The sequence below is a fragment of the Microtus pennsylvanicus genome, chromosome 20, assembly GCF_037038515.1.
Source record: "Microtus pennsylvanicus isolate mMicPen1 chromosome 20, mMicPen1.hap1, whole genome shotgun sequence".
Lineage (NCBI taxonomy): Eukaryota > Metazoa > Chordata > Mammalia > Rodentia > Cricetidae > Microtus > Microtus pennsylvanicus.
In genome coordinates this window covers 10,574,811-10,599,970 of record NC_134598.1, presented here as the reverse complement: position 1 = coordinate 10,599,970, position 25,160 = coordinate 10,574,811, and the positions used below count along the sequence as shown (strand labels likewise).

At 51.2% G+C, this 25,160-nt stretch overlaps 1 protein-coding gene across 2 annotated transcripts; it reads left to right on the top strand.

Moving 5' to 3' along the window:
- Positions 1 to 2,204: 2,204 nt before the first annotated feature.
- Positions 2,205 to 24,994, top strand: Erbb3 (erb-b2 receptor tyrosine kinase 3). 2 transcript variants are annotated; one of them, XM_075954646.1, is made up of 29 exons: positions 2,205 to 2,361; positions 3,017 to 3,273; positions 6,473 to 6,624; positions 7,293 to 7,479; positions 8,136 to 8,261; positions 8,883 to 8,948; positions 9,097 to 9,215; positions 9,313 to 9,454; positions 11,294 to 11,407; positions 11,482 to 11,602; positions 13,195 to 13,268; positions 13,651 to 13,741; positions 14,065 to 14,270; positions 14,464 to 14,596; positions 15,259 to 15,349; positions 15,552 to 15,706; positions 16,515 to 16,568; positions 18,407 to 18,542; positions 18,999 to 19,118; positions 19,618 to 19,716; positions 19,916 to 20,101; positions 20,248 to 20,403; positions 20,651 to 20,726; positions 20,912 to 21,058; positions 21,167 to 21,264; positions 21,339 to 21,527; positions 21,656 to 21,727; positions 21,926 to 22,226; positions 22,385 to 24,994. In XM_075954646.1, the coding sequence occupies exons 2-29, from the start codon at positions 3,198 to 3,200 to the stop codon at positions 22,909 to 22,911; spliced, it is 4,014 nt and encodes a 1,337-aa protein (XP_075810761.1). In that variant the 5' UTR covers positions 2,205 to 2,361; positions 3,017 to 3,197; the 3' UTR covers positions 22,912 to 24,994. The 2 variants fall into 2 exon arrangements, with proteins under 2 accessions (XP_075810761.1, XP_075810763.1); XM_075954648.1 differs by lacking the exons at positions 2,205 to 2,361; positions 3,017 to 3,273 and adding an exon at positions 3,688 to 3,910.
- The last annotated feature ends 166 nt before the right edge of the window (positions 24,995 to 25,160 follow it).

Below are 25,160 nucleotides of genomic sequence, written 5' to 3'. Positions count from 1 at the left end.
GAGTTTCTCTGTGTCCTGTAACTCACTCTGTAGACCAGGTTGGTCTTGAACTCACAGGGATCCGCCTGCCTCTGCCTCCCAAGTGCTTTCTTAATTGAGATTCACTCCTCTCAGATGACTTTAGTTTGTGTCAAATTGAAAACTATCCCTCACACTCACCAAATGGAGATGAACGTGTGATGATGTGAAAGGCTCTTTGGTTGGGGGTATATAGGTGGAAGAGGAGGCTCTTAATAACCTTATCCTTGGCACGTGATGGGAGGCATTTCCCGCCCCCCCGTTGTAGGGGTTATCAAACAGTCCAGGCCTATGGCTAAGCAACATTTGAATACTAACTAAGCTACATCTAGCGCTGAAAAGAGTTTGAATCTGACCACATGAAGTCTTGGTATACTATCATGAGAAATCCTGGGCCAGCTGGGCAGTGGTGGTGCATGCCTTTAATCACAGGCAGATCCCTGTGAGTTCGAGGTCAGCCTGGGCTACAGAGCAAGTTCCAGGACAGGCTCCAAAGCTACACAGATGAAACCCTGACTAGAAATAAGAAAGAAAGAAAGAAAGAAAGAAAGAAAGAAAGAAAGGAAGGAAGGAAGGAAGGAAGGAAGGAAGAAAGAAAGAAAGAAAGGAAGGAAGGAATCAAGAAATCCTAGGTCAAATTCTGAGCCCCTCTCCTTCTGTCACTAATAGATAGATCTGGAGAAAATTCACAAGTTTCCAGTTCTGAAAAGCTGAGGTGACATCCCTAGCTCATATGCTTTTTGTAGGTTTGGGTCTGGGTACTGGAAATCAAAGCTATAGCCTCAAGAATACTAGGCAAACACCAGCCTCCCCCCTCTTCTCTTTTGAGACAGTGTTTCCCTAAGTTGCTCAGGCTGGCCTTAAATTTGCTGGCATCCTGCTTCAACCCATCTCCATTAACGGTTGTGTTCTTCCTGCTTTTCCTAGCGTGACTGTTATGTAGCTGGTCCCGGGAAAGGCCGAGAGTAGAGAAACCCTTAGGTGGCACATCTGTGCAGCAGCAAGTTTAAAGAATTGTTCCAGGAGGGCGAGGGATAGGGGCAACTGGAGAGACGGCTCAGTGGATAAGAACACTTGCTCTTCCAAAGAGCCAGGGTTCGATCCCTAGACCCACATGGCAGCAGTAATTTCAGGTCCAGGGGATGCGATGACTTCTCTTCCAGCCTTCACAGGTTTGCAGAGAAGCCCTGTTGACCTGAGTTCCATCCCCAACCCACGTAAAAGCAGAAAGAGATAACTGACTCCATGAAGTTGTCTCCCGGCTTCCACACTCACACGGTAGCACGCACGCGCCCCCGAAAAATACACACGGTAATAATAACAAACTAAAATATTATTTATTTATTTTTTTATTTAATTTTATTATTTCTTAAGGTTATTTATTTATTTATTTATTTATTTATTTATTATGTAGTCAGTGTTCTGCCTGCATGTATGCCTGCAGGCCATTACAGATGGTTATGAGCCACCATGTGGTTGCTGGGAATTGAACTCAGGACCTTTGGAAGAGCAGGCAAAGCTCTTAACCACTGAGCCATCTCTCCAGCCCCCTAAAATATTTTTTAAAAGTGTAGGGGGGCCGGGCGATGGTGGCGCACGCCTTTAATCCCAGCACTCGGGAGGCAGAGGCAGGCGGATCTCTGTGAGTTCGAGACCAGCCTGGTCTACAGAGCTAGTTCCAGGACAGGCTCCAAAGCCACAGAGAAACCCTGTCTCGAAAAACCAAAAAAAAAAAAAAAAAAAAAAAAAAAAAAAAAAGTGTAGGGGGAGAGCTGGACACGGCGCTCATCTGTACTTGGAAGGTGGAAGAGGAAAGATCTCCAATCAACACCGGTCTCAGCCTCATAATATATTCGAGGCCAGCCTGAACTATGTGAGACCCTGTCTGTCTCAAAAAAAAAAAAAAAAAAACCCACACAGAAAAGAAAGGATTTTAGCTAGTAGTCTTCCCCGAGGGGAAGGGGACAATAAGTTCTCTAGGCAAGATCTGGAACGCCAACTTAAGGGGTGTGAAATGCAACGTTTTGGGCACCAGGGGGCACTAGTCGGACCCGTCCCGGACCTAGCAACCCACGGTAGCCACACCACCTCCTTGCAAGGCGGGAGGTCCCGGGAGCCGTGCGGTTCGTGCGCGCCGTCTGTAGTGACCTCTCCGCGCTCCTCTCCACTGTCCCCTCCGGGTGTGAGCGCCGCGGTGGCGACGGTGTGCTCCTCTGGGTCCGCGGAAGAGAGGCGGGAACCGCGGGCACCCGGACGGCGCGGTCGGTCACTCGTCCCTGCGAAGACTTGGAGACAGCTGTTCTCTCCGGCGGCCGTGGGGGGCAGCAGAGGGGACCGCGACAGGTGCGGGAGCCCCTCCCAGGGCAGAAGTGGGAAGGCAGGCTCCGGGGTCTGTTCCCAGGCTGGAAACCACCCCCGCCCACCCCCCAAGTAAATCCCCCCGAGAGGCCGGGCCGGCGCCGGGTCTGCGGGAGGAAGCGGCCGGAGACAGAGCGATTTCACGCGGCCTCCGGGGCTCGGGTTCCCGGGCCGGATACATGAGTTATGAGGCTTTGCGTCTCGGGGAAACTGAGGTGGCGTGAACGCAAGGCTAAAAAACAACCTCCCACTCAAAAAATGGAAATATTCATACTCCAAAAGAAAAAAAAAATCCCTCAAGTGATCCAACCGGCTAGGGGAGTTGAGTGATTTGGTTAATGGGCGAGGCCAGCTTTCAGGGGGCTGGGCTTTGGCGCTCTCCCCACCCGCATTCACTACCTTTCCCCGGCCTGGGGACTTTTGAATTCTTGATCTCCTCTTAACCATCTCCGGGGGAAATTGCTAGAGGGAGACCCCTCCTTGACCCTCTTGGCCAAGCTGCGGGCTGGCGGGGCGCGCTCTGGGCGGTTGTCCCAGGCTGCCTGCAACCCTCGCGACTCCAGCCTCGCACAGGAGGGGGCGCGGCCGTGACTCACACCCCCTTCCCCCTTCACTCCCTCCCTCCCTCCCTCCTTCCCAGACAGAGCCTCCCCTGCAGTCCCGCTCCGGACTCGGACTCCGGCTCCTCTTGCTGTTCGCAACCTCCGCTGCCGCCGCTGCACTACCTATTCGCTGGCTGCTCAGGTGGCCGTCGCTTCGATGTCCTAATCCAGGGGCCCCCGGGCCAGACTCGGCTGGGCTCCCTTCACCCTCCCTTCACCATGAAGGCGACTCTGCAGGTGCTGGGCTTCCTTCTCAGCCTGGCCCGGGGTTCCGAGATGGGCAACTCTCAGGCAGGTAAGCCGCGCGGGGAGCACCAGCAGGCTGGAAGCGGAGAGCGCGACCTGAGGGCGCGCAGACCCTGGGCAAGGGGGTTCGGGTTCTGCCCCGCTGAACTGGGGGGTGCGACCCCGAGTCTACTGGAACAAGCAAAGAGGGGACCGTGTGGCTCGGTTCTCGGAGTGGGCTGGGCAGGGACCGCATTCCTGGATGCCTACTCTTCTCCCCAGGGCGTCGGGGACCCTCTGATTGCTCTTTTTCTGATCAGGTTGATGTAAACAGTAGTTCTGAGAGCCTGCAGAGAGGGAGGGTAGGGACCCTTCTGTAAACCTGAGAAGCCTTGACTTGAGGGTCTCCGTTTGCTCTGCGGTTCCGTGGCCCCCACCCCACCCCAGGTTTCAGCAACCCCCAGTTTCGTTGTTTTGCCGACAGGGCGGAGCTATGCAAGGGTTTGAAGTTGTTGTTGTCTGATGTTGGAAAAACAAGAGCGGCACCTCCTCTTCCGTGAGTGGGGCTGCCCTGAGAAGGCCGAGATTAACCTGAGGGCCAAGTCCAGGTGACATCAGAGGGAGAGGCCTCACGGAGGCTGGCTGGCTGCCTTCCCACAAGATAAGCTGGTCCCCAATTTAACCACCTTCTCTCTACCAAGACCCAGGTCAATTCAGTTAACATGTTGGGCATCTACTATATAGTATACGTTTCCAGGGTCTATGCCTGAGCCTGCAGGTGTGGGAGAAAGGACAATTAGACCTATTTCTGAGGTCACCTCTCCCACCTTCTGAATGGTGTGGTCCGTGATCTCCCTGCTAGGTCCCCCCCCCTTCCATTCAGTTTATTGTCTAACTTCAGACACAGCCCAGACTGTACCTCCCGTTCCGCCATGGAATGGGTGTCTCCAGAACTGTGGACACCTGAAGAGTTCTGGGGTTGGTGTAATTCTCACTTCACCCCCAGAGCTCAGCTTGGGGTACAGCCAGGGCCCCTTCCCCAGGATGGGAGTGGGAGAAACCACCTGTGCTTCCCCCACAGTTGCTGGGCCTAAATTTAGCCCCTGGGATCTTGAGAAGTGAACACTCCCAGCTGGTGGAGGGGGTGGTCTGGAGACTGGAGTGGGAGGGGCCAGGGGAGTGACCTTATCACTCTTCCATCTGACTGTGTCCCCCCCTTAACCAGGAACCCAAGAGTCCAGGATTCTCACCACCCTCCCCAAGAGGCAGGGAGCAGCCGTGGTTGGGTCTCTCTCTACCCTTTATCTCTGTCCTGCAGCCTCTGGGCATCCGGCCCTGTCTCAAACCTTGTATAGCCCCTTTGTCCCCTTGTGTGTGTGGCTAGGGCAACGGAGGGGAGGCTTCTAAGGGGCTGGATGTTCTTGTTGTGTCCAACCCCAGTCAGTGCTCTCTCTCCCTACCTAAGAAGGGCTCTGCCATTGCTCTGGGAGCGTAGGTTCTGTGCACGGACGGTTCTCACTGCTTCCTTGCTGATTTCCCCAAGTTGCCGGGTTCCTCCTGGATAGTTGTTTATACTCCTGGCCTGCCCAGGCCCTTTGCCCCTGTTTATGAAATATGGACTTTACCCTCAGGGTGGCAGGTAACCGAGACCTGTAAGGCCTTGCAAAGCGTAAGACACAAAGTGTACAAGGTACTGTGGGCAAGTGGGATGGACTGGCCCCTTGTAATACTTCCCAGTACAGATCCCAGGGGCAAACCAATCTCTATGTGTGAGCCAGGGGAACTGTGTATGTGTTTGTGTGCCAGTACACGGTGTGTGCACTCACGGTGTGACAGTGCTCATGCACACCTATGCACGCATCACTTCCCTATCCAGAGATCCTAGCTCCTCCCTTATCGGGGAGAAGGGGTTGGCGCCTTGACTTGGAAGAGGGGTGTCCTGCCAGGAAGGGGACAGGGGCGGGGCCTTTTCAGAAATGACTAACCTGCCTAGTCTTTTACTTCAGTCCAAGGACCCTGGGGTTCCTGGATGCCTCTGGGAGCGTCTAACCTGTTTATACCTCCTTGCTGGGACTGGCTGGCCCACTCCTTCCTTCATGGAGGATCTTAAAGAAGGGGTCAGACCAGAGGTGTAGCTAGCAGGAGAAGCTGGGGCCTCTGTCTCTCTCTTTCCCACTGTTCCGCTCTTGCCCCGCCTCAGGGAAGGGTGGTTAGAACAGGTGGCTCACCCCCTTGCCCCCACCCTCCACAAGTGCTGTGTTAGAGGAAAGATCCTTAGCACTTCCAGGGCCAAGTCTTCCTAAACCCCATTACCCTCCCTTCTTACGAAGGAAAGTGAACGAAGTGAAAGCCAAGACTGGACTCCCAGGCCATTCTTCTGGGCTCCCCTGGGAGCACTGGCACAGTTACATACAGGTCTTTTTACTGACTACTGCTGACGGTGAAGTTGGAAGAAGGTTCGAGAGTGGAGGCTCTGTGCTGTTTCTCTCCAGGGCTGCCCTGTGATGCTGGGGGAAGCTGGAACACGTTGGCTCAGGGAAAGGGACTAGAAGGGAAACCAGAGTTCAGGAAGGGGGAGGCCGCAGTTCCTTATCCAGCTTTAGAGACAAAGCTCCCATTGACCCCCCTACCCTACTACCAGGGTTGCTCCCTCCAGTGAGGTCACTTGTCTGAGCCCAAAGCTCCAGGATAAGAGGGGGGGTGCTGCTAAGGATGGGGTGTCTGGGATAGGGTGGGGCAGCCCCCTCCTCCTGGATAGAATCGCCTCATTGTGGGCTGAACTGTGGCCCCAGGCACTGCCTCCACCCTCTGCCCCCATCCCACCCTCTGTAGACACAATAGGGGCTGTGTGCTAGCCCCAAAGAGATGTTTATTCCAGGGTCTAGAGAGAGGCAGGATGGGGGCAGAGAAGTAAGTGCCTTAGTTGAGAAGAGGGTAATCAAAGTTTGATCCCTGCCTTATGTGTCCTATCAAGGGAGGAGAAAAGTCCCCTGATGTCTTCCTTCTGCGTTAACCCCTCAGTGACCAAATGAGTGCCTGACTGAGTGCCTGACAGAGGCACGGTGGGGACTCTGGTGTGGCAAAGCACACAACACACTTCATCTTTCTGTTTGTAATGATGAGGGGAGCACGGGAAGTGGGGCGGCCCCAGCCTTGGAGGGCTAGAAGGCAGGGTTAGTTAGAGGCAGTGAATGCAACCGTAAACACCCGAGGGGCTTCCGTGGAGGGGACATCTAGCTTACCTGCCTGTCTTCTCTCCCCTTTTGCAGTGTGTCCTGGGACGCTGAACGGGCTGAGCGTCACAGGTGACGCAGAGAATCAGTACCAGACGTTGTACAAGCTCTACGACCGGTGTGAGGTGGTGATGGGCAACCTGGAGATTGTGCTCACAGGGCACAACGCTGACCTCTCCTTCCTGCAGGTGAGTGTGCACAGCCCCCCACCCCAGCCCACCTCTCCTGGTTCCTCTTCCTTTTCCTAATGGGGAGGGGGCGGGGAGTCTGGTCCTATGACCAGGGAGGTGTAGAAGCCACAGAAAGGGACAGAACAGCTGGTGTTCTGGTAGGCAGAACTGAACAGTAAGCCATGCAAGGACCCAGAAGCAGCTGGGGAGATGACAGAGGGACCCAGCCGGAACCTTCCCGTTATAAGTGGTTCCGAGAAGAAATGGGTTGCAGACGTAGGTCCTTGGTTATTTCTGGGAGTGTTTGCTCACAAAAGCGGCACAGCAGTGTGATAGCAATACTTCCTACGAATGAGGAACTGGAAAGAATTCAGAGCTGGGGTGCTGGCTCGGTGGTGGGGTGCTTGGAGAACATGCATGAGGTTCTGGAATCGGTCCACAGGGAGGCTGGTCCAGGAACGGGCCTGTAAGCTCGTCTATTGGGGAAACTGAGGTGGGGTAATGCTTGCTGGAGCCCAGAGTTCAAGACCAGAGAGTTCAGGACGGGAGTCAGGGGGCCATGGGAGTCAAGGGGCCGCTGTGGCTCAGTGAGTTAAGGGTTCCTTCCTCCATGCCTTAAAGGAAAGAGGGATCCCTGAGACTTTGCCTTGTTCTGCCTTTCACTGACACGACCTGCTCTGTCATAGTGGATCCGAGAAGTGACAGGCTATGTCCTCGTGGCAATGAATGAATTCTCTACACTACCCTTGCCTAACCTCCGAGTGGTCCGGGGAACCCAGGTGTACGACGGGAAGTTTGCCATCTTTGTCATGTTGAATTACAACACCAACTCCAGCCATGCCCTGCGCCAGCTCCGCTTCACTCAGCTAACTGGTTAGTGTCCATGACTCGTGGTCTCCCTCCCAGCCTCCCTGCTGACAGGCAGGGCCTTGGTGAGGACCCAAGATGGCTAACTCTCAGCTCGTCTTAGCCACCCACTACCTTGCTGGTTTAGAAGCCCACCGTTCTTTAAGCAGTAGAGGGGCCCAGGAGGGAACTGGGGGTGTCTGCTCCGGGAAGAAGGGACCCTATGTGACCGTGGGGCTGGACTGGGAATTGGATCAGTTGCCTATGCCTCCAACTTTGAAGTCCAAGAGTCGCTCCATCTCTCCGCTTCCCTGGAATCTTACCTTTGCCTCGACCAGGGAAGACTGCAGTGGGTTAAAACACAATCTGAGCACCCTCTGCTCGGTTCCAGTTGCTTGGAAAACACTCAGCTAAACCTAGAGGATTGAATCAGGGTGTCCTGTCCTGCTTTCCCCACCCCTCCCCCACTGGCTAAACCGGATCTAGACAGGTGTCTGAAGAGGCAGGCGCTCCTGACTCCTCCTCTTCCAGGGCCGGCTTTTCCAGAAGCCTGTGTTTGGCTGGACCACCTGTGGGCCAGGCCTGTGGCCCCCCCACCAGCCTGAGTCTTTGGGTAGGTAGGAAGGTATAATAGAGGAGTCACGCTGCGGACTTCAGCCTGTGGCTTTTCTCCCCCACCACAGAGATTCTGTCAGGGGGTGTTTATATTGAGAAGAATGACAAACTTTGCCATATGGATACGATTGATTGGAGCGACATCGTGAGGGTCCGAGGGGCCGACATCGTGGTGAAGAACAACGGGAAAAATTGTAAGAGGCGGCGGTGGCGGCAATCAAGATGGCTCCCCTTGTCCCTGCAAACCAGAGTGACTCCTTTCTCATCCCTACTGGACCCCTTATCTGAACACTCACCTTCCCCAAACAGTTACCTCAGGCCCTTGACCCAAGAGTCTGTCTGCCAGGAGGGACCAGGTCATTCTCCTGGAGCCCAAACCAGTGTATCCAGAAAAGAGGTCAAAGTTGTCTAGATGCTGAGCGGGGAGATCAGATCTGGACCAACCCCGATTGCTCTTTGCCAATATGACATCTCCCTGCCACCTTGACCTAGTAGTCTCCCTCTCCTATCCACTCAAGTACACACTCTGTTTGTCTGGGAGGAACCAAGTTCCTGGGATGGCACTGGGGCTGAAGTTGGCATCTGTCCCAGTCCCTCCCCTTCAGCTGCCCAGTGGGTAGTGTGGGGGAGTGGTTCCACCCTTGTTGACAGGTTCGCTTGTGCCCAGCCCTGCTCTCCAAGGGCAGGGAGAGACACAGCCCAGGGCTTTCGCTCCCAGGGCTGAGGTGTTTCTGTGCTGACATCATACCCTGTTGATTCAAGCAAGTCTTTCTCAGCCCCACGGTCCTGAGGGTGCTGTCTTGTTTCCCATCCAGGTCCACCCTGTCATGAGGCCTGCAAGGGGCGATGCTGGGGGCCTGGACCAGAAGACTGCCAGATATGTGGGTTTGAATTTCCTTCTAAAACATTAAAGCTCATATCCTCTCATACCCCCCCTAGGCCATCCTCACCCTGCCTGGGTCGATCCTAATGGTCAAAATGAGCAATGGCCTCGGAATTTAGCCCTGACCGCTATACTTCTTTCCACAGTGACCAAGACCATCTGTGCCCCTCAGTGTAACGGTCATTGCTTTGGGCCCAACCCCAACCAGTGCTGCCATGACGAGTGTGCAGGGGGCTGCTCTGGACCCCAGGACACGGATTGCTTTGTACGTAGTGTCTGTGTTCTGAAACCGGGGTACAGGCTTTGGAGAGGAGTAGGGGTATATGGAAAATATAAATGCTAGGAATCTTCTTCATCCCCAGGCCTGCCGACACTTCAATGATAGTGGGGCCTGTGTGCCTCGCTGTCCACAACCTCTTGTGTATAACAAGCTAACGTTCCAGCTTGAGCCCAACCCCCACACCAAGTATCAGTATGGAGGGGTCTGCGTTGCCAACTGTCCCCGTAAGTATCTGAGGGGAAGGGACAACATAGTGGACCCAAGATCCGAGACAAAAATTTGGAATGCAAACCGGGTGGTGGTGGTGCACGCCTTTAATCCAAGCACTTGGGAGGCAAAGGCAGGCGGATCTCTGTGAGTTCGAGGCCAGCCTGGTCTACAAGGGACAGGCTCCAAAGCTACAGAGAAACCCTGTCTCGAAAAACCAAGAAAAATTTGGAATGCAAAAGGGATTAAATTGCTGGGCAATGATGGCACACACCTTTAATTCCAGCACTTGGGAGGCAAATGCAGGGTGATCTCAGTTTGAGTTCAGGCCAGCCTGGTCTACAGAGTGAGTTCCAGAATAGCCAGGACTTTAAAAAACAAAGAAGAGGGATTAAGATAGATGTTAACTCTGGAACCTATGTGTGATCATGTGACCTCAACTAGTGAGTGACATTGCTTCTGGCCATGGCCACTTGGAACAACAAAGAGCAAAGGAGGTTGGGAATGTTGAGAGAGTGCTTGCCTAGTGTGCACAGAGCCCTGGCTTCGAAAACTCCAGTACCATGAACTGGGCAAAACAGTGTACTGTACTCCCAGCACTCGGAAGTAGAGGCGGGAGGATCAGAGGCTCGTGGTCTTCCTCAGCTACGTGAAGCGTTTGATGCCAGCATGGCTCAGCAGTTGAGGAGACCAATCGCTGCCCTTCCAACGGACTCAGTTCCTAGTGCCCATATCAGGCAGCCCGTAGTAGCCTACAATTCCAGCTCTAGGGGCCCTGACGTCCTCTTCCGGACTCCTCGGATGCTAGGCACAAATGTGGTACACATACCTACACACAGGCATTATGTATACACATAAAATAGGAGGCTGGAGAAATGGCTCAATGGTTAGGACTTGTTGCTCTTCCGAAAGACCCGAGTTGGATTCCCAGCACCCACACAGGAAAATTTGATGCCTCTGCCTTCAAGAGCACCTGTGCGTGCACAAACACATAATTAAACATAACAAAAATGAATCTTAAAAATACATAATTAAGGGGCTGGAGAGATGGCTCAGTGGTTAAGAGCACTGCCTGCTCTTCCAAAGGTCCTGAGTTCAATTCCCAGAAACCACATGGTGGCTCACAACCATCTGTATTGAGATCTGGTGCCCTCTTCTGGCCTGCAGGCAGAGCACTGAGAATACTGTATACGTAATAAATAAATAAATCTTTATTTTTTTTTATAAATAAATCTTTAAAAAAATACATAATTAAATCTTTTTCTCATAAAGGGCTTGAGGCTATCTTTTTAAAAAGGGATTTATTTATTCATGTACTTTATGTACCTTGGTGTTTTGTCTGTATGTATATTTTCACACCATAAGAGGGCATTGGATCTCATGGGACTGAGTTAAAGACAGTTGTGAGCCACCCTGTGGGGTCTGGAAATTGAACTCAGGACTCTTGGAAGAGCAGCCAGTGCTGTTAACCTGCTGAGCCATCCTTCCAGCCCCTTGAGGCTCTCTTAAGAACAAAGGGATGTCTAATTTATAGGACAAACCTGAGGAACTCTAGGTTGCAGGTGTGTAAGGGGAGCAGGGGTAAAGAGGAGGGGTCTTGGGGGCTGGAGAGATGGCTCAGAGGTTAAGAGCACTGGCTGCTCTTCCAGAGGTCCTGAGTTCAATTCCCAGCAACCACATGGTGGCTCACAACCATCTGTAATGAGATCTGGCGCCCTCCTCTGGCGTGCGGGCATATATTGAGGCAGAATGTTGTATACATAATAAATAAATAAATCTTTAAAAAAAAAGAGGAGGGGTCTTAGTAGTTGGCAGCATTTTTCATATCTAATGACTATCAATCTCCTCCTTCCTAGATAACTTTGTGGTTGATCAGACATCTTGTGTCAGGGCCTGCCCTCCTGACAAGATGGAAGTAGATAAAAATGGACTCAAGATATGTGAGCCTTGCGGAGGATTGTGCCCAAAAGGTGAGCAGTCTTATATCCAGCCTTGTCTCTGAGATGAGCCAGAACCCAGCGCTGAGACTGTTTTGTGTTGGCAGCCTGTGAGGGGACAGGCTCTGGAAGCCGCTACCAGACCGTGGACTCTAGCAACATCGATGGGTTTGTGAACTGCACCAAGATCCTGGGCAACCTGGACTTCCTTATCACTGGCCTCAACGGGTAAGAGACTCTGTCTTCCCACCCTAACCTCCCGGCCCCATCCACCACACAATCTGCTTCAGTGACTTAAATCCCTCCAGTGCAGCTGGCTAGAAATGTAAGGCATGAAGTCGTAAGAGCTACAAAGAACCTGAGAGGATGCGTAGCTCCGCCTTCCTTCCACCTGGAGCTTGCTGTCCCTCAGTGTCCCTCAAGGCCATCCCTAGGCAGCACAGTTTACCCTGAGGAACGATGTGGTACATGGGCAGTATGGACCAGCTAAAGTTTTCAGAAGCTCTTCCTTAAATTTAAATAAGAGGAAGCTGGAGAGACAACACGGGTTAAGATTGCATACTGCTCTCCCACAGGTCCACAGCTGTCTATGCCTCTGGTCTCAGTGGGCGTGCGCGCGCACACACACACACACACACGCGCACGCACACACACACACAAGACTAAAAATAATGAAAATGGTTGTCTATTTCTCATTTCTTTACATTTATTTATTTTATATGTGTTGCATGTGTGAGTATTTTGCCTACACATGTGTCTATGAGCCATGCGTGTATCTGGTGTCCTCAGAGCTCTGAAGAGGGTGTTGAGGTTGAGTCAGTCACCTGGAACGGGAGTTACAGACAGCTGTGAGCCATTATGTGGTTGCTAAGAATCAAACCCAGGCCCTCTGCAAGAGCAGCTAGTGTTGTTTGCTTGTTTGTTTGTTTGTTTGTTTGTTTGTTTGAAACAGGGTTTCTATGTAGTTCTGGCTGTCCTAGAACTTGATCTGTAGACCAGGTTGGCCTCGAACTCACAGAGATCTTCCTGCCACTGCCTCCTGAGTGCTGGGATTAAAGGCAAGTGCCATTATGCCCAACTATACATTTTTTGTTTTGATCATTTTTTAAAAATTTCTCTCAGTGGAGTGATGGTAATGCTCACCTGTTGAGTTCAAGGCCAGCCTGGTCTACAAGAGTTAGTTCCAGGACAGGCCCCCCAAAAACAAAAACAAACCATTTCTCTCTTTTTGTGCATACACAGGTATGCACACCTTTGACCTCAGTTTTATTTTGTTTTTGTTTTTGTTCCCAAGGAGATAAGGTCTCCATAGTAGCCCAGTTTGACCTCTATCTTGCCACCCTTGTTCAGCTCCTCAAGTATTAGTGCTGAGATTTTAGGTGGGTGCTTTCATCTCTGCCCTAGTTTATTTATCTTTTTATGTATATGGATGCTTTGCCTCCATGTTTGTTTGTGCACCATGTGCATGCAGTGCCTGAGGAGGCCAGAAGAGGGCGTCTGAGGCTATGGAGCTGGAGTTATAGCCTGCTGTGGGCAGCCCTGGAGCATCAATTCCTTTCTTTCCGGCATGGGATGCACCCGGCACATGTATTTATATTTCTCCGAGGAGCTCTGTTTCCTTAGTTTGAAGACTTGATGTAGGAGCCAAGAGGCTGGGTTGGTTCTAGGAGAACAGCTTGCTTATCATATTTGAAGCCCTGGGTTTGATCCCCAGCACTGAGGGGAGAAGGACATCTAGAAACCATGTTCTGAGGTGTGGTGTGTTTATTACCACTGAGACATACCTTTGCTGTACTGAGAGGTTTTTACTGTTCCCCCAGAGACCCCTGGCACAAGATCCCTGCTCTGGACCCGGAGAAGCTCAATGTTTTCAGGACAGTACGGGAGATCACAGGTGAGGAAGAGAGGCTTCTCCTCCTGGGAGGAGCAGATGACTTTCTGGCGTGTATTAAGTTAAGCCACTTAAGAAAGGTCACTCTCGGGCTGGAGAGATGGCTCAGAGGTTAAGAGCATTGCCTGCTCTTCCAAAGGTCCTGAGTTCAATTCCCAGCAACCACATGGTGGCTCACAACCATCTGTAATGGGGTCTGGTGCCCTCTTCTGGCCTGCAGGCACACACACAGACAGAATATTGTATACATAACAAAGAAAGAAAGAAAGAAAGAAAGAAAGAAAGAAAGAAAGAAAGAAAGAAAGAAAGATCACTCTCCAATCACAGCAGAGCGAGGCGGGTGATGGAGAACTCCCTGCTTATCTGCCGCTCTCCAACCCTCTAGGGTACCTGAACATCCAGTCCTGGCCCCCACACATGCAGAACTTCAGTGTTTTCTCCAACCTGACAACCATCGGGGGCAGAAGCCTCTACAAGTGAGTAAGGCTGCGGAGGCGGTGGTGTCTCCAGACAGCGAGCGGGGCAATCGTGTGCTAACGTGGCAGGGGAAAGGCAGAAAGGCAGGGGAAAGCCAACTGCAATGTTGTCGTCTTACCAATGGGGAGGCTGACCCGGGAGGATCACAGCAAGTTCAAGACCAGTGAGTTCCAGACCTGCCTCAGAAAATGCATCTGCCACAGAGGGCATCCCCTTTCCATGGTTCTAATGTAACCTGGAGCAATGGTTGAATGGACATAAATCTCCTGTAGGTCTAATTTCCTTCTGTCGTCTGCCTTCTAACCCTACCTCCTTCTTCCAGCCGGGGCTTCTCCTTGCTGATCATGAAGAACTTGAACGTCACCTCGCTGGGCCTCCGGTCCCTGAAGGAAATCAGTGCTGGGCGTGTCTACATTAGTGCCAACCAGCAGCTCTGCTACCACCACTCTCTGAACTGGACGAGGCTGCTTCGGGGCCCTCCAGAAGACAGACTCGACATCAAGTATAACCGGCCTCGAAGAGACTGTGGTGAGAGAGAGGGCCTAGGAGGGGTGAGGACGGGTGGTCTTGGGGAGAGGGCGGGGAGAGGAACAGGGAGAGTTTGACCCTGAGGGATGGGACCGATGAGGAAGAGGGTGTGAGGGCGGAGGCAGCCGTGGAGGGTTTTGAAGGCTTCCTGGGAGTCCGGAGTCTTTTCCTAACGTGTCTGTTCTTTTCCCAGTGTCAGAGGGTAAAGTATGTGACCCGCTCTGCTCCTCTGGGGGATGCTGGGGCCCAGGCCCTGCTCAGTGCCTGTCTTGTCGAAACTACAGCCGAGAAGGCGTCTGTGTGACTCACTGCCACTTTCTGGAAGGGTACAGTGGGGAGAAGGCCAAGGTGGTGGGAGTAAGGCCCGGGAGGGTTGGAGTAGTGCAGGTGCCGTGACCTTCAGGCTGTGTTTCTTTCTCGTTCCCTCTCCTCCCACCCCCACTCCCCCTCTAACCCACTCAGTCTATAGGCCAGGCAGGCCTTCAGTCCTTCTGCCTAAACCTTCCAAATGCTGGGATCACAGCTATGAGCCACCATGTCTGGCTTGAGCATGTGAACGAGTGTGCAAGTGAGGGGGGCCGGGAGAGACAGACAGACCGGACCTCATAGTCCTGGCCTAGAATTTGCTATGCAGACCAGACAGGACTCAGGGAGCCTCCTGCTTCTGCTCCCTGAGCACTGAGGTTAAAAGTGTGTTCTGCTGCCCGTGCCCCCCCCCCCCATTGCTTTCTTCTTCTCTTGCTTTCCTGCTTGCTTTTGTTTTTAGACTGGGGTTTTCTCTGTAATCCAGGCAGGCCTTGAACTTGTGGAGATCTCCCTGCCTTAGCCTCCAGAGGGCTGGGATTACAGATGGGAGCCACTACACCTGGTTTTGTAGCCAGCCTTCTGCTTGTGTTTTGGTGGGCATGAAGTCAGGGGTCCTCATTACAGAATAAGAACATGAAGGTCGGAACTTGGCAGTGACCTCTCTCTGTGTTCCCCATGGCAGGGAACCTCGTGAGTTTGCCCAGGAGGGTGAATGTTTCTCCTGCCACCCCGAATGCCTACCCATGGAGGGCATCAGCACGTGCAATGGCTCGGTACAGTAACAGCCCTGGGATCTGTATGGGAGGCGGGGAATGTCTAGGGAATGAGGTGGCCAGATTTCCAGGTGCGCCCAGGGAGGTCAGAGAAGCCTGGAATTTGTCCGTGGAAGACCCTGAGGGCTGGACTGGGCCTTATGGGGAAGGCTGGAATTAGCACTGAGATCTCAAGGGCGACATCCCCTTCTCTTCTACTCAGGGCTCTGACGCCTGTGCTCGCTGTGCCCATTTCCGTGATGGCCCCCACTGTGTAAACAGCTGCCCCAATGGAATCCTAGGTGCCAAGGGTCCAATCTACAAGTATCCAGACGCTCAGAATGAATGTCGGCCCTGCCACGAGAACTGCACCCAGGGGTCAGTGACGGGATGAAAGGAAGGAGGGGCCCAGCAGGAGTAGGAACACAGAATTAGGGTGCGGGGAGAAGCAAGAAGAAAGGGTTGGCTGCTTAAGGCCTCACTTCCATCTGTGGAGGACTGGAGGACATGAAACTCACGACACGAAAGTATCGCACGGATAGGGCAGCTGGAAGAAGCTCAGGAGTATCGTTCAGGAAAGGCTCACTGGGTGGAGATGGAGGATAAGACCATGGAGATGGGGGGGGGATGGGGTGTGGGGGGTGGGGGGGTGGAGTCCTCTCTGTTCAGGGGCTGGGTTTCCAGTTCCAAGATGAGAGGTCACAGTAGCTTTGTTCTGAAACAAGCTTTTTTTTTTTTTGTAAGATTTTATTTATTATGTATACAGCATTTTGCCTCCATGTATGCCCACATGCCAGAAGAGGGCGCCAGATCTCATTACAGATGGTTGTGAGCCACCATGTGGTTGCTGGGAATTGAACTCAGGACCTCTGGAAGAGCAACCAGTGCTCTTAACCACTGAGCCATCTCTCCAGCCCCTGAAACAAGCTTTTATAAGTGGAGGCTCTTGGACTTGAGCCTCCATTTACTTTATAATCGTGTTTATTTGTTGCGGATATGGGTGTGTGTGTGTGCTGTGGTGTGTGTATGGAGATCAAATGACAACATAAGGAGTTTATTCTCTCCTTCCCGTAGACGGGTCGCAGGAATCAAACTCGGGTCCTCGGGCTTGGCAGTAAATCCTTCACTGCTGAGCCAGCTAAGCCTCTATTGTCTACTTAACTAAGAAGACCATTTTCTTTTCTAGGTGTAAGGGACCAGAACTACAAGACTGTTTAGGCCAAACAGAGGTATTAATGAGGTAAGGGGGAATTAATTGTGGAACCAGGAATGTTTGGGAGAAAGGTTGCGGGGAGACCCATGCTATTCCATGTTATTCACTCTGCCTTTTTGTTGTTATTGTTTTTTATTTTATTTTATTTTGTGACAGGGTTTCTCCGTGTAGTTTGGAGTCTGTCCTGGAACTCCTTTTGTAGACCAGGCTGGCCTTGAACTCACAGAGATCCGCCTGTCTCTGCCTCCCGAGTGCTGGGATTAAAAGCATGTGCCACCACTGCCTGGCCCCATTCTGCCTTTTAAAAAAATGTTATGTGTACGGTTGTTTTGTCTGCATGTATATCTTTGCATGACTTGCTTGCCTGGTCTCCTTGGAGACCAAAAGAGGGTATGGGATATCTTGGAACTGGAGTTAAGGATGCTTGTGAGTCATCATGTAGGTGCTGGGTCTCAAACTCAGGACCTCCACAACAGCAGCGAGTGCTCCAACACTCCAGTGTCCCATTCTGCCCTTCTCCTAAGATTTATTATCTATATATTTAAATATTTATTATGTATATAGTGTTCTGCTGGCATGTATGCCTACAGGCCAGAAGGGGGCACTAGATCTCGTTAAAGATGACTGTGAGCCACCATGTGGGTACTGGGAACTCAGGATCTTTGGAAGAACAGGCAATGCTCTTAACCTCTGAGCTACCTCTCCAGCCCCCGACCATATATATATATATATAGTTTTGTTTGTTTTGTTTTTGTGACAGACAGGGTATCATTATATAGCCCTGGCTGATATGAAACTTGTTGTGTAGACCAGACTGAACAAACTCACAGAGATCTGCCTGCCTCTGCTTCCCAAGTACTGAAATTAAAGGTGTGCACCACTTTTTTTTTTTTTTTCCTGGACAAGGTTTCTCTGTAGCTTCGGAGCCCGTCCTGGAGCTAGCTCTTGTAGACTAGGCTGGCCTCAAACTCACAGAGATCCACCTGCTTCTGCCTCCTGAGTGCTGGGATTAAAGGCATTCACCACCACTGCCCAGTTTATTTCTCCCTTTTAAAAAATTATTTTTTCTATGTATGAGTAAAGCTGAATGTGTGTGTGTGCACCATGTGTGCCTGGTTCTTGAGGAGGCCAGCGGAGGGCCCTGGATTCCCCTGGATCTGGAGTTTATGGATGTTGTGAGCCATGTCGTGGGTTCTGGGAGCCAAACCTGGGTCCTCTGTAAGAGTTCTTAATTACTTGTATTGGTGTGGGTACATTGGGTACAGATGCACCCAAAAGAGGGCATCAGATCTCCTGGAGCTGGAGTTACAGGTGGTTGTGAGCCACCATATAGGTGATGGGAACCGAACCTAGGTCCTCTGCAAGATCAGTCAGTGCTTTTAACCATGGAGCCATCTTTTCAACCCCACCTCACCCTTTTAAATAATGTTACTTATTCTTTGGAAATTTAGTACATTTATATAATGTATTTCTATCATTCCAACCCACCATTATCTCCCTCCAGATTCCCTCGTTCCCTTAGCCTGTCATCTTCCTGGTTTCCTGTCCTCCTTTTCATTATTGCTATTAATAACCCCGAGTCCTCTTAGTGCCACCGTATGCATGTGGGCGTGGAAGCGTCCACTAGGGTTATTCTTTCCTCTTCTATAAATAGTCCGCCATCCCTGGGCTCAAGAATTGTGGCTTCCGGCATTCCCTTCCTAAAATTAACTCACGCGAGCTTACAAGAGGGAAGTCTCATATTTAGAGCTCCTTTGGTGCTCATGGATATGAGTAGAGATGAATACTAATCACATCCAGACCATAGAGATGACCTCTGTGAAGCTGCTGTAAACCTAGAATGTTGGCCTTTCTTTATCCCATAGCAAAACCCATCTGGCCATGGCTGGGATGGTCGGACTGCCCGTGGCTCTTCTGATTCTGGGAGGCTCTTTTCTCTATTGGCGTGGACGCAGGATTCAGAATAAGAGGGCTATGAGGCGCTACCTGGAACGGGGTGAGGTGAGTATGTTTAACTTTGGGGGACACTTATAATCTGTTCCTAGGGTGAGTGGTTGGATGGTCCCTACTCCTCTTTCCCTGGAATTTAGTCCCTGTCTTTTAGAGGACAATGTAGAGCAATGGATATAGCTCAGACTGCTTGCTTAACATGTGCAAGGACCTTAGTTCAATCCCAGAAACACGCGTGTACACATGTACATATATGTGCGCACCAGTCCACATCGGAAGTGGGAACACGTGTTCTCATCTTGCTTTTGCCATTTGCCATGACTCTGAAGAAACTGCTTTCCCTTGGACAGAAAACCTAGTGTGAACTGTTGTTCCTGAAGAGAGGTGTCCCTCTCTTCCCGCCCTCAGCTCCGGGCCCTGCTGCCCTTGGCAACTCCTATGGGCAGTAAGTAGGATGGGTTTGTGGGAGTAGGCTTTTCTGAACACCTTCTTCCGTGTGCTCCTCAGAGCATCGAGCCTCTGGACCCCAGCGAGAAGGCAAACAAAGTCTTGGCCAGAATCTTCAAAGAGCCAGAGCTGAGGAAGCTTAAAGTGCTGGGTTCTGGTGTCTTTGGAACCGTACACAAGGTGAGTGGCTCACGGGAAGTCTGCAGAGCTGGGAAAGAGATGGAGAGAAGATGGGAGAAGGATTTTGGCAAAAGAGTGACATAAGGGGGCTGGAGAGATGGCTCAGTGGTTAAGAGCATTGCCTGCTCTTCCAAAGGTCCTGAGTTCAATTCCCAGCAACCACATGGTGGTTTACAACCATCTATAACGAGGTCTGGTGCCCTCTTCTGGCCTGCAGGCATACATGCAGACAGAATACTGTACACATAATAAATAAATATAAAAAAATAGTGACATAAAAGAATGATTTTTGGCCAGGTGGTGGTCGTACAGGCCTTTAATCCCAGCAGAGGCAGGCGGATCTCTGAGTTCAAGGCCAGCCTGGTCTACAAGAGCTAGTTCCAGGACAAGCTCCAAAGCTACAGAGAAACCCTGTCTCAAAAACCAAAAAAAGAAAAAGAAAAAAAAAAGAAAACGAAAAGAATGATTTTTGACATCATGTCCACCCCAAACTTTCCAGGGTATTTGGATCCCTGAGGGTGAATCCATCAAGATTCCAGTCTGCATCAAAGTCATCGAGGATAAGAGTGGGCGGCAAAGTTTCCAGTCTGTGACTGACGTAAGTGAAGGGAGGCAGTCTCTGCCGCGCCAGAGGAGAGGCAGTGTTGGATCCAGGCGTGCTGGCATATGACTTTGCATGTTAGCTCTGTGTTAGGCATGCTGTTCTTGAGCGTTAGTGGGACCTCTGGACTCGGCGTGCTTTTGTGGAGCACACGTGAACCTGTTCCTTCCTGGCTGACACCTCCTTTGTTTCACAGCATATGCTGGCCATCGGTAGCCTAGACCACGCCCACATCGTGCGGCTCCTGGGGCTGTGCCCAGGATCATCGCTGCAGCTTGTCACTCAGTACTTGCCTCTGGGCTCCCTCCTTGACTACGTGAGACAGCACCGCGCAGCCCTGGGACCACAGCTGCTGCTCAACTGGGGAGTACAAATTGCCAAGGTGAGGGGCACCTGGAGGAGCCTACGATAGCCAGGGCAGGGGCAGGGAGACCCAGGGTTTGAAGTCTGGGGACCGTCTTCAGGGTTTGGGCAGCTCCTGCTGCTCAGTGCCTGGTACCCCCACCCTGAGACTGCCTCCGTCTCTAGGGTATGTATTACCTCGAGGAACACAGCATGGTGCACAGGGACCTGGCGCTCCGCAACGTGCTGCTCAAGTCACCTAGTCAGGTCCAGGTGGCCGACTTCGGTGTGGCTGACCTGCTGCCCCCGGAAGACAAGCAGTTACTACACAGTGAGGCCAAGGTGAGGTGACCAGGGTGGAGTGTGCATGGGATGCAGAGTGGTCCGGGGCTCCTTCTGAGATGAGCAGGGCAGTCACGGTCAGTTCCGGGAGAGGGAGCTGAGAATGGCTAAAAACTTCAGTTCAGACAACAGGATGGTAGAGAACCTGGGTGTTTTGTTCGTTTGTTTGTTTGAGAGCTTGGGATTTTTAAGACAGTAAGAAAATTTGTGAAAATTAACCAGTGGCACCTTTCTCTTTCATCCTCAGACTCCTATTAAGTGGATGGCCCTCGAGTGTATCCACTTCGGGAAATACACACACCAGAGTGATGTCTGGAGTTATGGTGAGTATACTTGGCGGCCCCTCCCGTGTCATTACCAGCCCAAGCCCCCAATCTTTTGTGTCTTCTCTTCTTAGGAACTACCAGCCTAACTTCCAACCCTGCCTTAAAGCAAAGTTGACCTTCCTTTACTACTTTTAAATGGCCTGTGTCTATTTTTCATGCCTACTAGTTAACTTCTCTGTCAGGTGTCACCGTCTGGGAGTTGATGACTTTTGGGGCAGAGCCCTATGCGGGGCTGAGACTGGCTGAGATACCAGACCTGCTGGAGAAGGGCGAGCGGCTGGCACAGCCCCAAATCTGCACCATTGACGTCTACATGGTCATGGTCAAGTGTGAGTTGTTTGCTGACCCTGCCTTCTCCGACTTCCCTCCTTTCTCCTCCGGCTCTCTTCTCTGCTGACCCCGCCCCCTGTTACATCACCCCCCCCCTCCATCCCCAGGTTGGATGATTGATGAGAATATTCGCCCGACCTTTAAAGAGCTAGCCAATGAGTTCACCAGGATGGCCCGTGACCCACCGCGATATCTGGTGATAAAGGTGAGTGGGGGCCAGAGGATGTCAAGTTCATTCAGAGAACTAGAATCCGCCCTAACGCTTGTCTGCTCCTGTAGAGAGAGAGTGGGCCTGGAATACCTCCTGGGGCAGAGCCCTCTGCTCTCACAAACAAAGAGCTGGAGGAAGTAGAGCTGGAGCCTGAACTGGATCTCGACCTAGACCTGGAGGCAGAGGAGGACAGCCTGGCGACCACACTGGGTTCTGCCCTCAGCTTACCAGTGGGAACACTTACCCGGCCACGTGGGGTAGGAGACCTTCTAACTGCATGAGATTCGGCCCCATGAACCCCTATGAGCCATCCCCACTCATTAGCTTCAGTGCTAATAAGAGTTCTTCCTTCATTTTAACCCTTTCCTTTCCCTTCTCACCCTAGAGCCAGAGTCTTTTAAGCCCCTCGTCTGGATACATGCCCATGAACCAGAATAATCTCGGGGAGGCTTGTCTGGTAAGATCTGTCGCTGGGAGCTGGGGTGGCGGAGTCTTATGGGCTTGGAAGTGTTGATAGAAATATGGAGGGAAACACCTCAAATCTTGAAGATTTCATCAGCGTCCTGCAACTGAGAAGGCCCTAAACGGCCGGCCGCACCTCCTTCTGAATCTGTTTGCCTCTCCCTGTATCGTTTCCTGTTATTTTCCTCCTTAGGATTCTGCAGTTTTTGGGGGTAGTGAACAGTGCCCTCGTCCCATCTCTCTGCACCCAATCCCACGGGGACGTCTGACGTCAGAGTCATCAGAGGGCCATGTGACAGGCTCTGAGGCTGAACTCCAGGAGAAAGTATTGATGTGTAGAAGCCGGAGCCGAAGTCGGAGCCCTCGGCCACGTGGAGACAGTGCCTACCATTCCCAGCGACACAGCCTGCTGACTCCTGTCACCCCGCTGTCCCCACCAGGGTTAGAGGAAGAGGATGTCAATGGCTATGTCATGCCAGATACACACCTCAAAGGTACCTGGTTCTTCCTCCAGCTTTTCCCTTAAATCTTCTAATCTCTTTCTCCAAACTCCCTTTAATTCTTTCATCTCTGATATCTCCTAGTCACACCCCCATTCCTTCTGGTTATTTCTCTGAAGTACTATACACACTTTGAATTTTTTCACCCACAGGTACATCCTCCTCCCGGGAAGGTACGCTTTCTTCAGTAGGTCTCAGTTCTGTGCTGGGTACCGAAGAGGAAGACGAAGATGAGGAGTATGAGTACATGAACCGGAAGAGAAGGAACAGTCCACCACGGCCCCCTCGGCCCGGTTCCCTTGAGGAGCTGGGTTACGAGTACATGGATGTGGGCTCAGAGCTCAGTGCCTCTCTGGGCAGTACACAGAGCTGCCCACTGCATCCTATGGCCATCGTACCGTCTGCTGGTACAACTCCAGATGAGGACTATGAGTATATGAACCGCAGGCGTGGCGTAGGTGGTGCCGGGGGTGATTACGCCGCCATGGGGGCCTGCCCAGCAGCGGAGCAAGGGTATGAAGAGATGCGAGCCTTCCAGGGGCCTGGACATCATGCCCCTCATGTTCGTTATGCCCGTCTCAAAACTCTGCGCAGTTTAGAAGCCACTGACTCTGCCTTTGACAACCCTGACTACTGGCACAGCAGGCTTTTCCCCAAGGCTAATGCCCAGAGAACTTAACCTCTGCTCCTTGAGACTCTCAGGGAGCATCTGATGGCAGCTAGTGCCTCTTGAGGGTACCCCTCCCTCACCCTCTCCCTCGGGTCCCACCCCCATTTCTCCAGCCCTAGACAATGCCGTCCAGTCTTCGGAGACTTGTATACATATCCTTACGCAATATTTGTGGTACGTAGCCAGCGGTGCACTTTCTCCTCTTCCCCAGCCCCAGGAGAAGAGAAGGTTTTCCTGTTTGCCCACTTTCCCAATCCCGTTCCTCATCTTCCTCAGGGAGACTCCTGGAGATATGAAGGGTTACTCTCTAAGCCCCTTTCTCTCCGCTCTTACTTGGTAGGGTTAGACGGCCTTGTTTCTCATCAGACTGTCCTAAGGAAGAGAAAAGGACATAGAGCTGGAAGAGGAAAGGAAATTTTTGGCTCGTGAGGCCAAATCCCATGGAAAGATTGAGAAACTTAAAGCTTTATGGACTAAAGTTAGGAATAGATAGCAGTGACTATGAATGAGCGCTCACTGTGAGCCAGGCGCCATCAAGGTGAACTCAGCCACATCTCTACAATCTTGTGAGGTAGAGTTGATCCCATTTTACCAATACAGGAGTCCCCCGAGTGTTCCAAGATAGCCAGCAGGTTCCTCAGTCTGTGGATAGTACTGAATTCTGTAGTTTGGTTTGGTTTGGTTTTTGGTTTTTCAAGACGGTTTCTCTGTTCTCCTTGCTGTCCTGGAACTCAATCTGTGGACCAGGCTGGCCTCAAACTTGGCTCAGATATCCACCTGCCTCTGCCTCCTGAGTGCTGAGGTTAAAGGCGTGCACCACCACTGCCCGGCCTATAGTTTTTTTAAACAATGTTTTAGCTGTTGTACAAAACTGAATGCTATAGTTTAGCGCCTTTTCCATCTTACCTAAGACGTCATCATGCATTATGGCCGCAGTGTTTTTAGTTTGAGGTGCCACAGCAAAAGTAGTACTACTTTGTCTATTTTCATAATTTCATGGATTTATTATAGATAATACCACATGATTCTCCCCCCATATGAAGTCAAGAGCTTTCACCTTTTCTCAAACAAAAACCACTTCCCTTTGGCATGTCTGAATGCCAGCATCACTACTCTTGCATTCTGAACCTGTTTGTAGGTAAAATAAGGATATTTGAACACAAGTACTATGATATCACTGCCAGTCAGTCTGATAGCAGGTGGGTTATGAAGTGACTTATGGGCTATTAGCCAATAACTAAGGTTACTGGTATGGACGCGCTAGGTAAAGATGACTCAGAATTGTGTGCAATCTAAACTTAAGGGACTATTTATTTCAGGAATTTGTCATCCGACATTTTCAGATTGTAGTTGATCATAGGCTACTAAAACTATGGACAGCAAAACCTCAGATAATGGGGGACTGAGCCTTGAAGAAATTAAGCAGCCGGTCCAGGATTCAAACTCTTCCCAATTCCAATACCTGTACTTTTATTATAAGGTGTCAAGGAGTACCTATGTCAAGTCCTTGTAAGGGGCACGCGCGTGCTTTGTGTGTGTGTGTTGTTTGTGTGTGTGTGTGTGTGAGAGAGAGAGAGAGAGAGAGAGAGAGAGAGAGAGAGAGAGAGCGAGGATCTCACTCTGTAGACTGTAGACTGGCCTGGAACTACGTAGGCCAGGACAGCTTTGAACTCAGCTCTCAGCAATCCTGTCTCAGCCTTCCAAAGGCCGTGACTGCACGTGTGAACCAGACTCCTTTTCTTGTTTATGCACTGAATCAAGCAAATGCCAACGGCTACATTTTCCTCCAGTACCCAGGCTTCTCATCTCAGGAAGAAGTGAAGACAACGCAGAAGGGCAACTAACTGGACATTTTTTGTGCAAGCCATAGCCCACATATGTTGTAGATGATATACACTCCTTACAAGACAATTCACAAAGGTTCTGAGACTCATATTTAACCAGTAATAAGAAACTTCTGGTGGGATAGAAAGAGGATCCATCTTCAGACCTCAGTCTTCCTGGATGGGAACTGGGGAAAAATGTCTTCCTGTACCATTAAAGTTTTTTTGTTTTGTTTTTATACGTGTCTGAATAAAAAATTGCCAAAGTTTTTTTTTTCTTTTTGGATTCTTGCCAACTAAAAAGTGCATGAGACCATTCTTATCTGCTTCTTCCTTTTTATTTTTTTATTTTCAAGACAGGGTTTCTCTGTAGCTTTTGGTTCCTGTCCTGGAACTAGCTCTTGTAGACCAGGCTGGCCTCAAACTCACAGAAAT

What these genes read in the sequence shown, in the direction of transcription:
- Erbb3 (XM_075954646.1), top strand. Translation starts at nt 3,198, where the DNA reads ATGAAGGCGACTCTGCAGGTGCTGGGCTTCCTTCTCAGCCTGGCCCGG. An exon ending in CTGACCTCTCCTTCCTGCAG is followed by an intron (nt 6,625 to 7,292) that starts GTGAGTGTGCAC and finishes GCTCTGTCATAG; the next exon opens with TGGATCCGAGAAGTGACAGG. An exon ending in ATCTCGGGGAGGCTTGTCTG is followed by an intron (nt 21,728 to 21,925) that starts GTAAGATCTGTC and finishes TTTCCTCCTTAG; the next exon opens with GATTCTGCAGTTTTTGGGGG.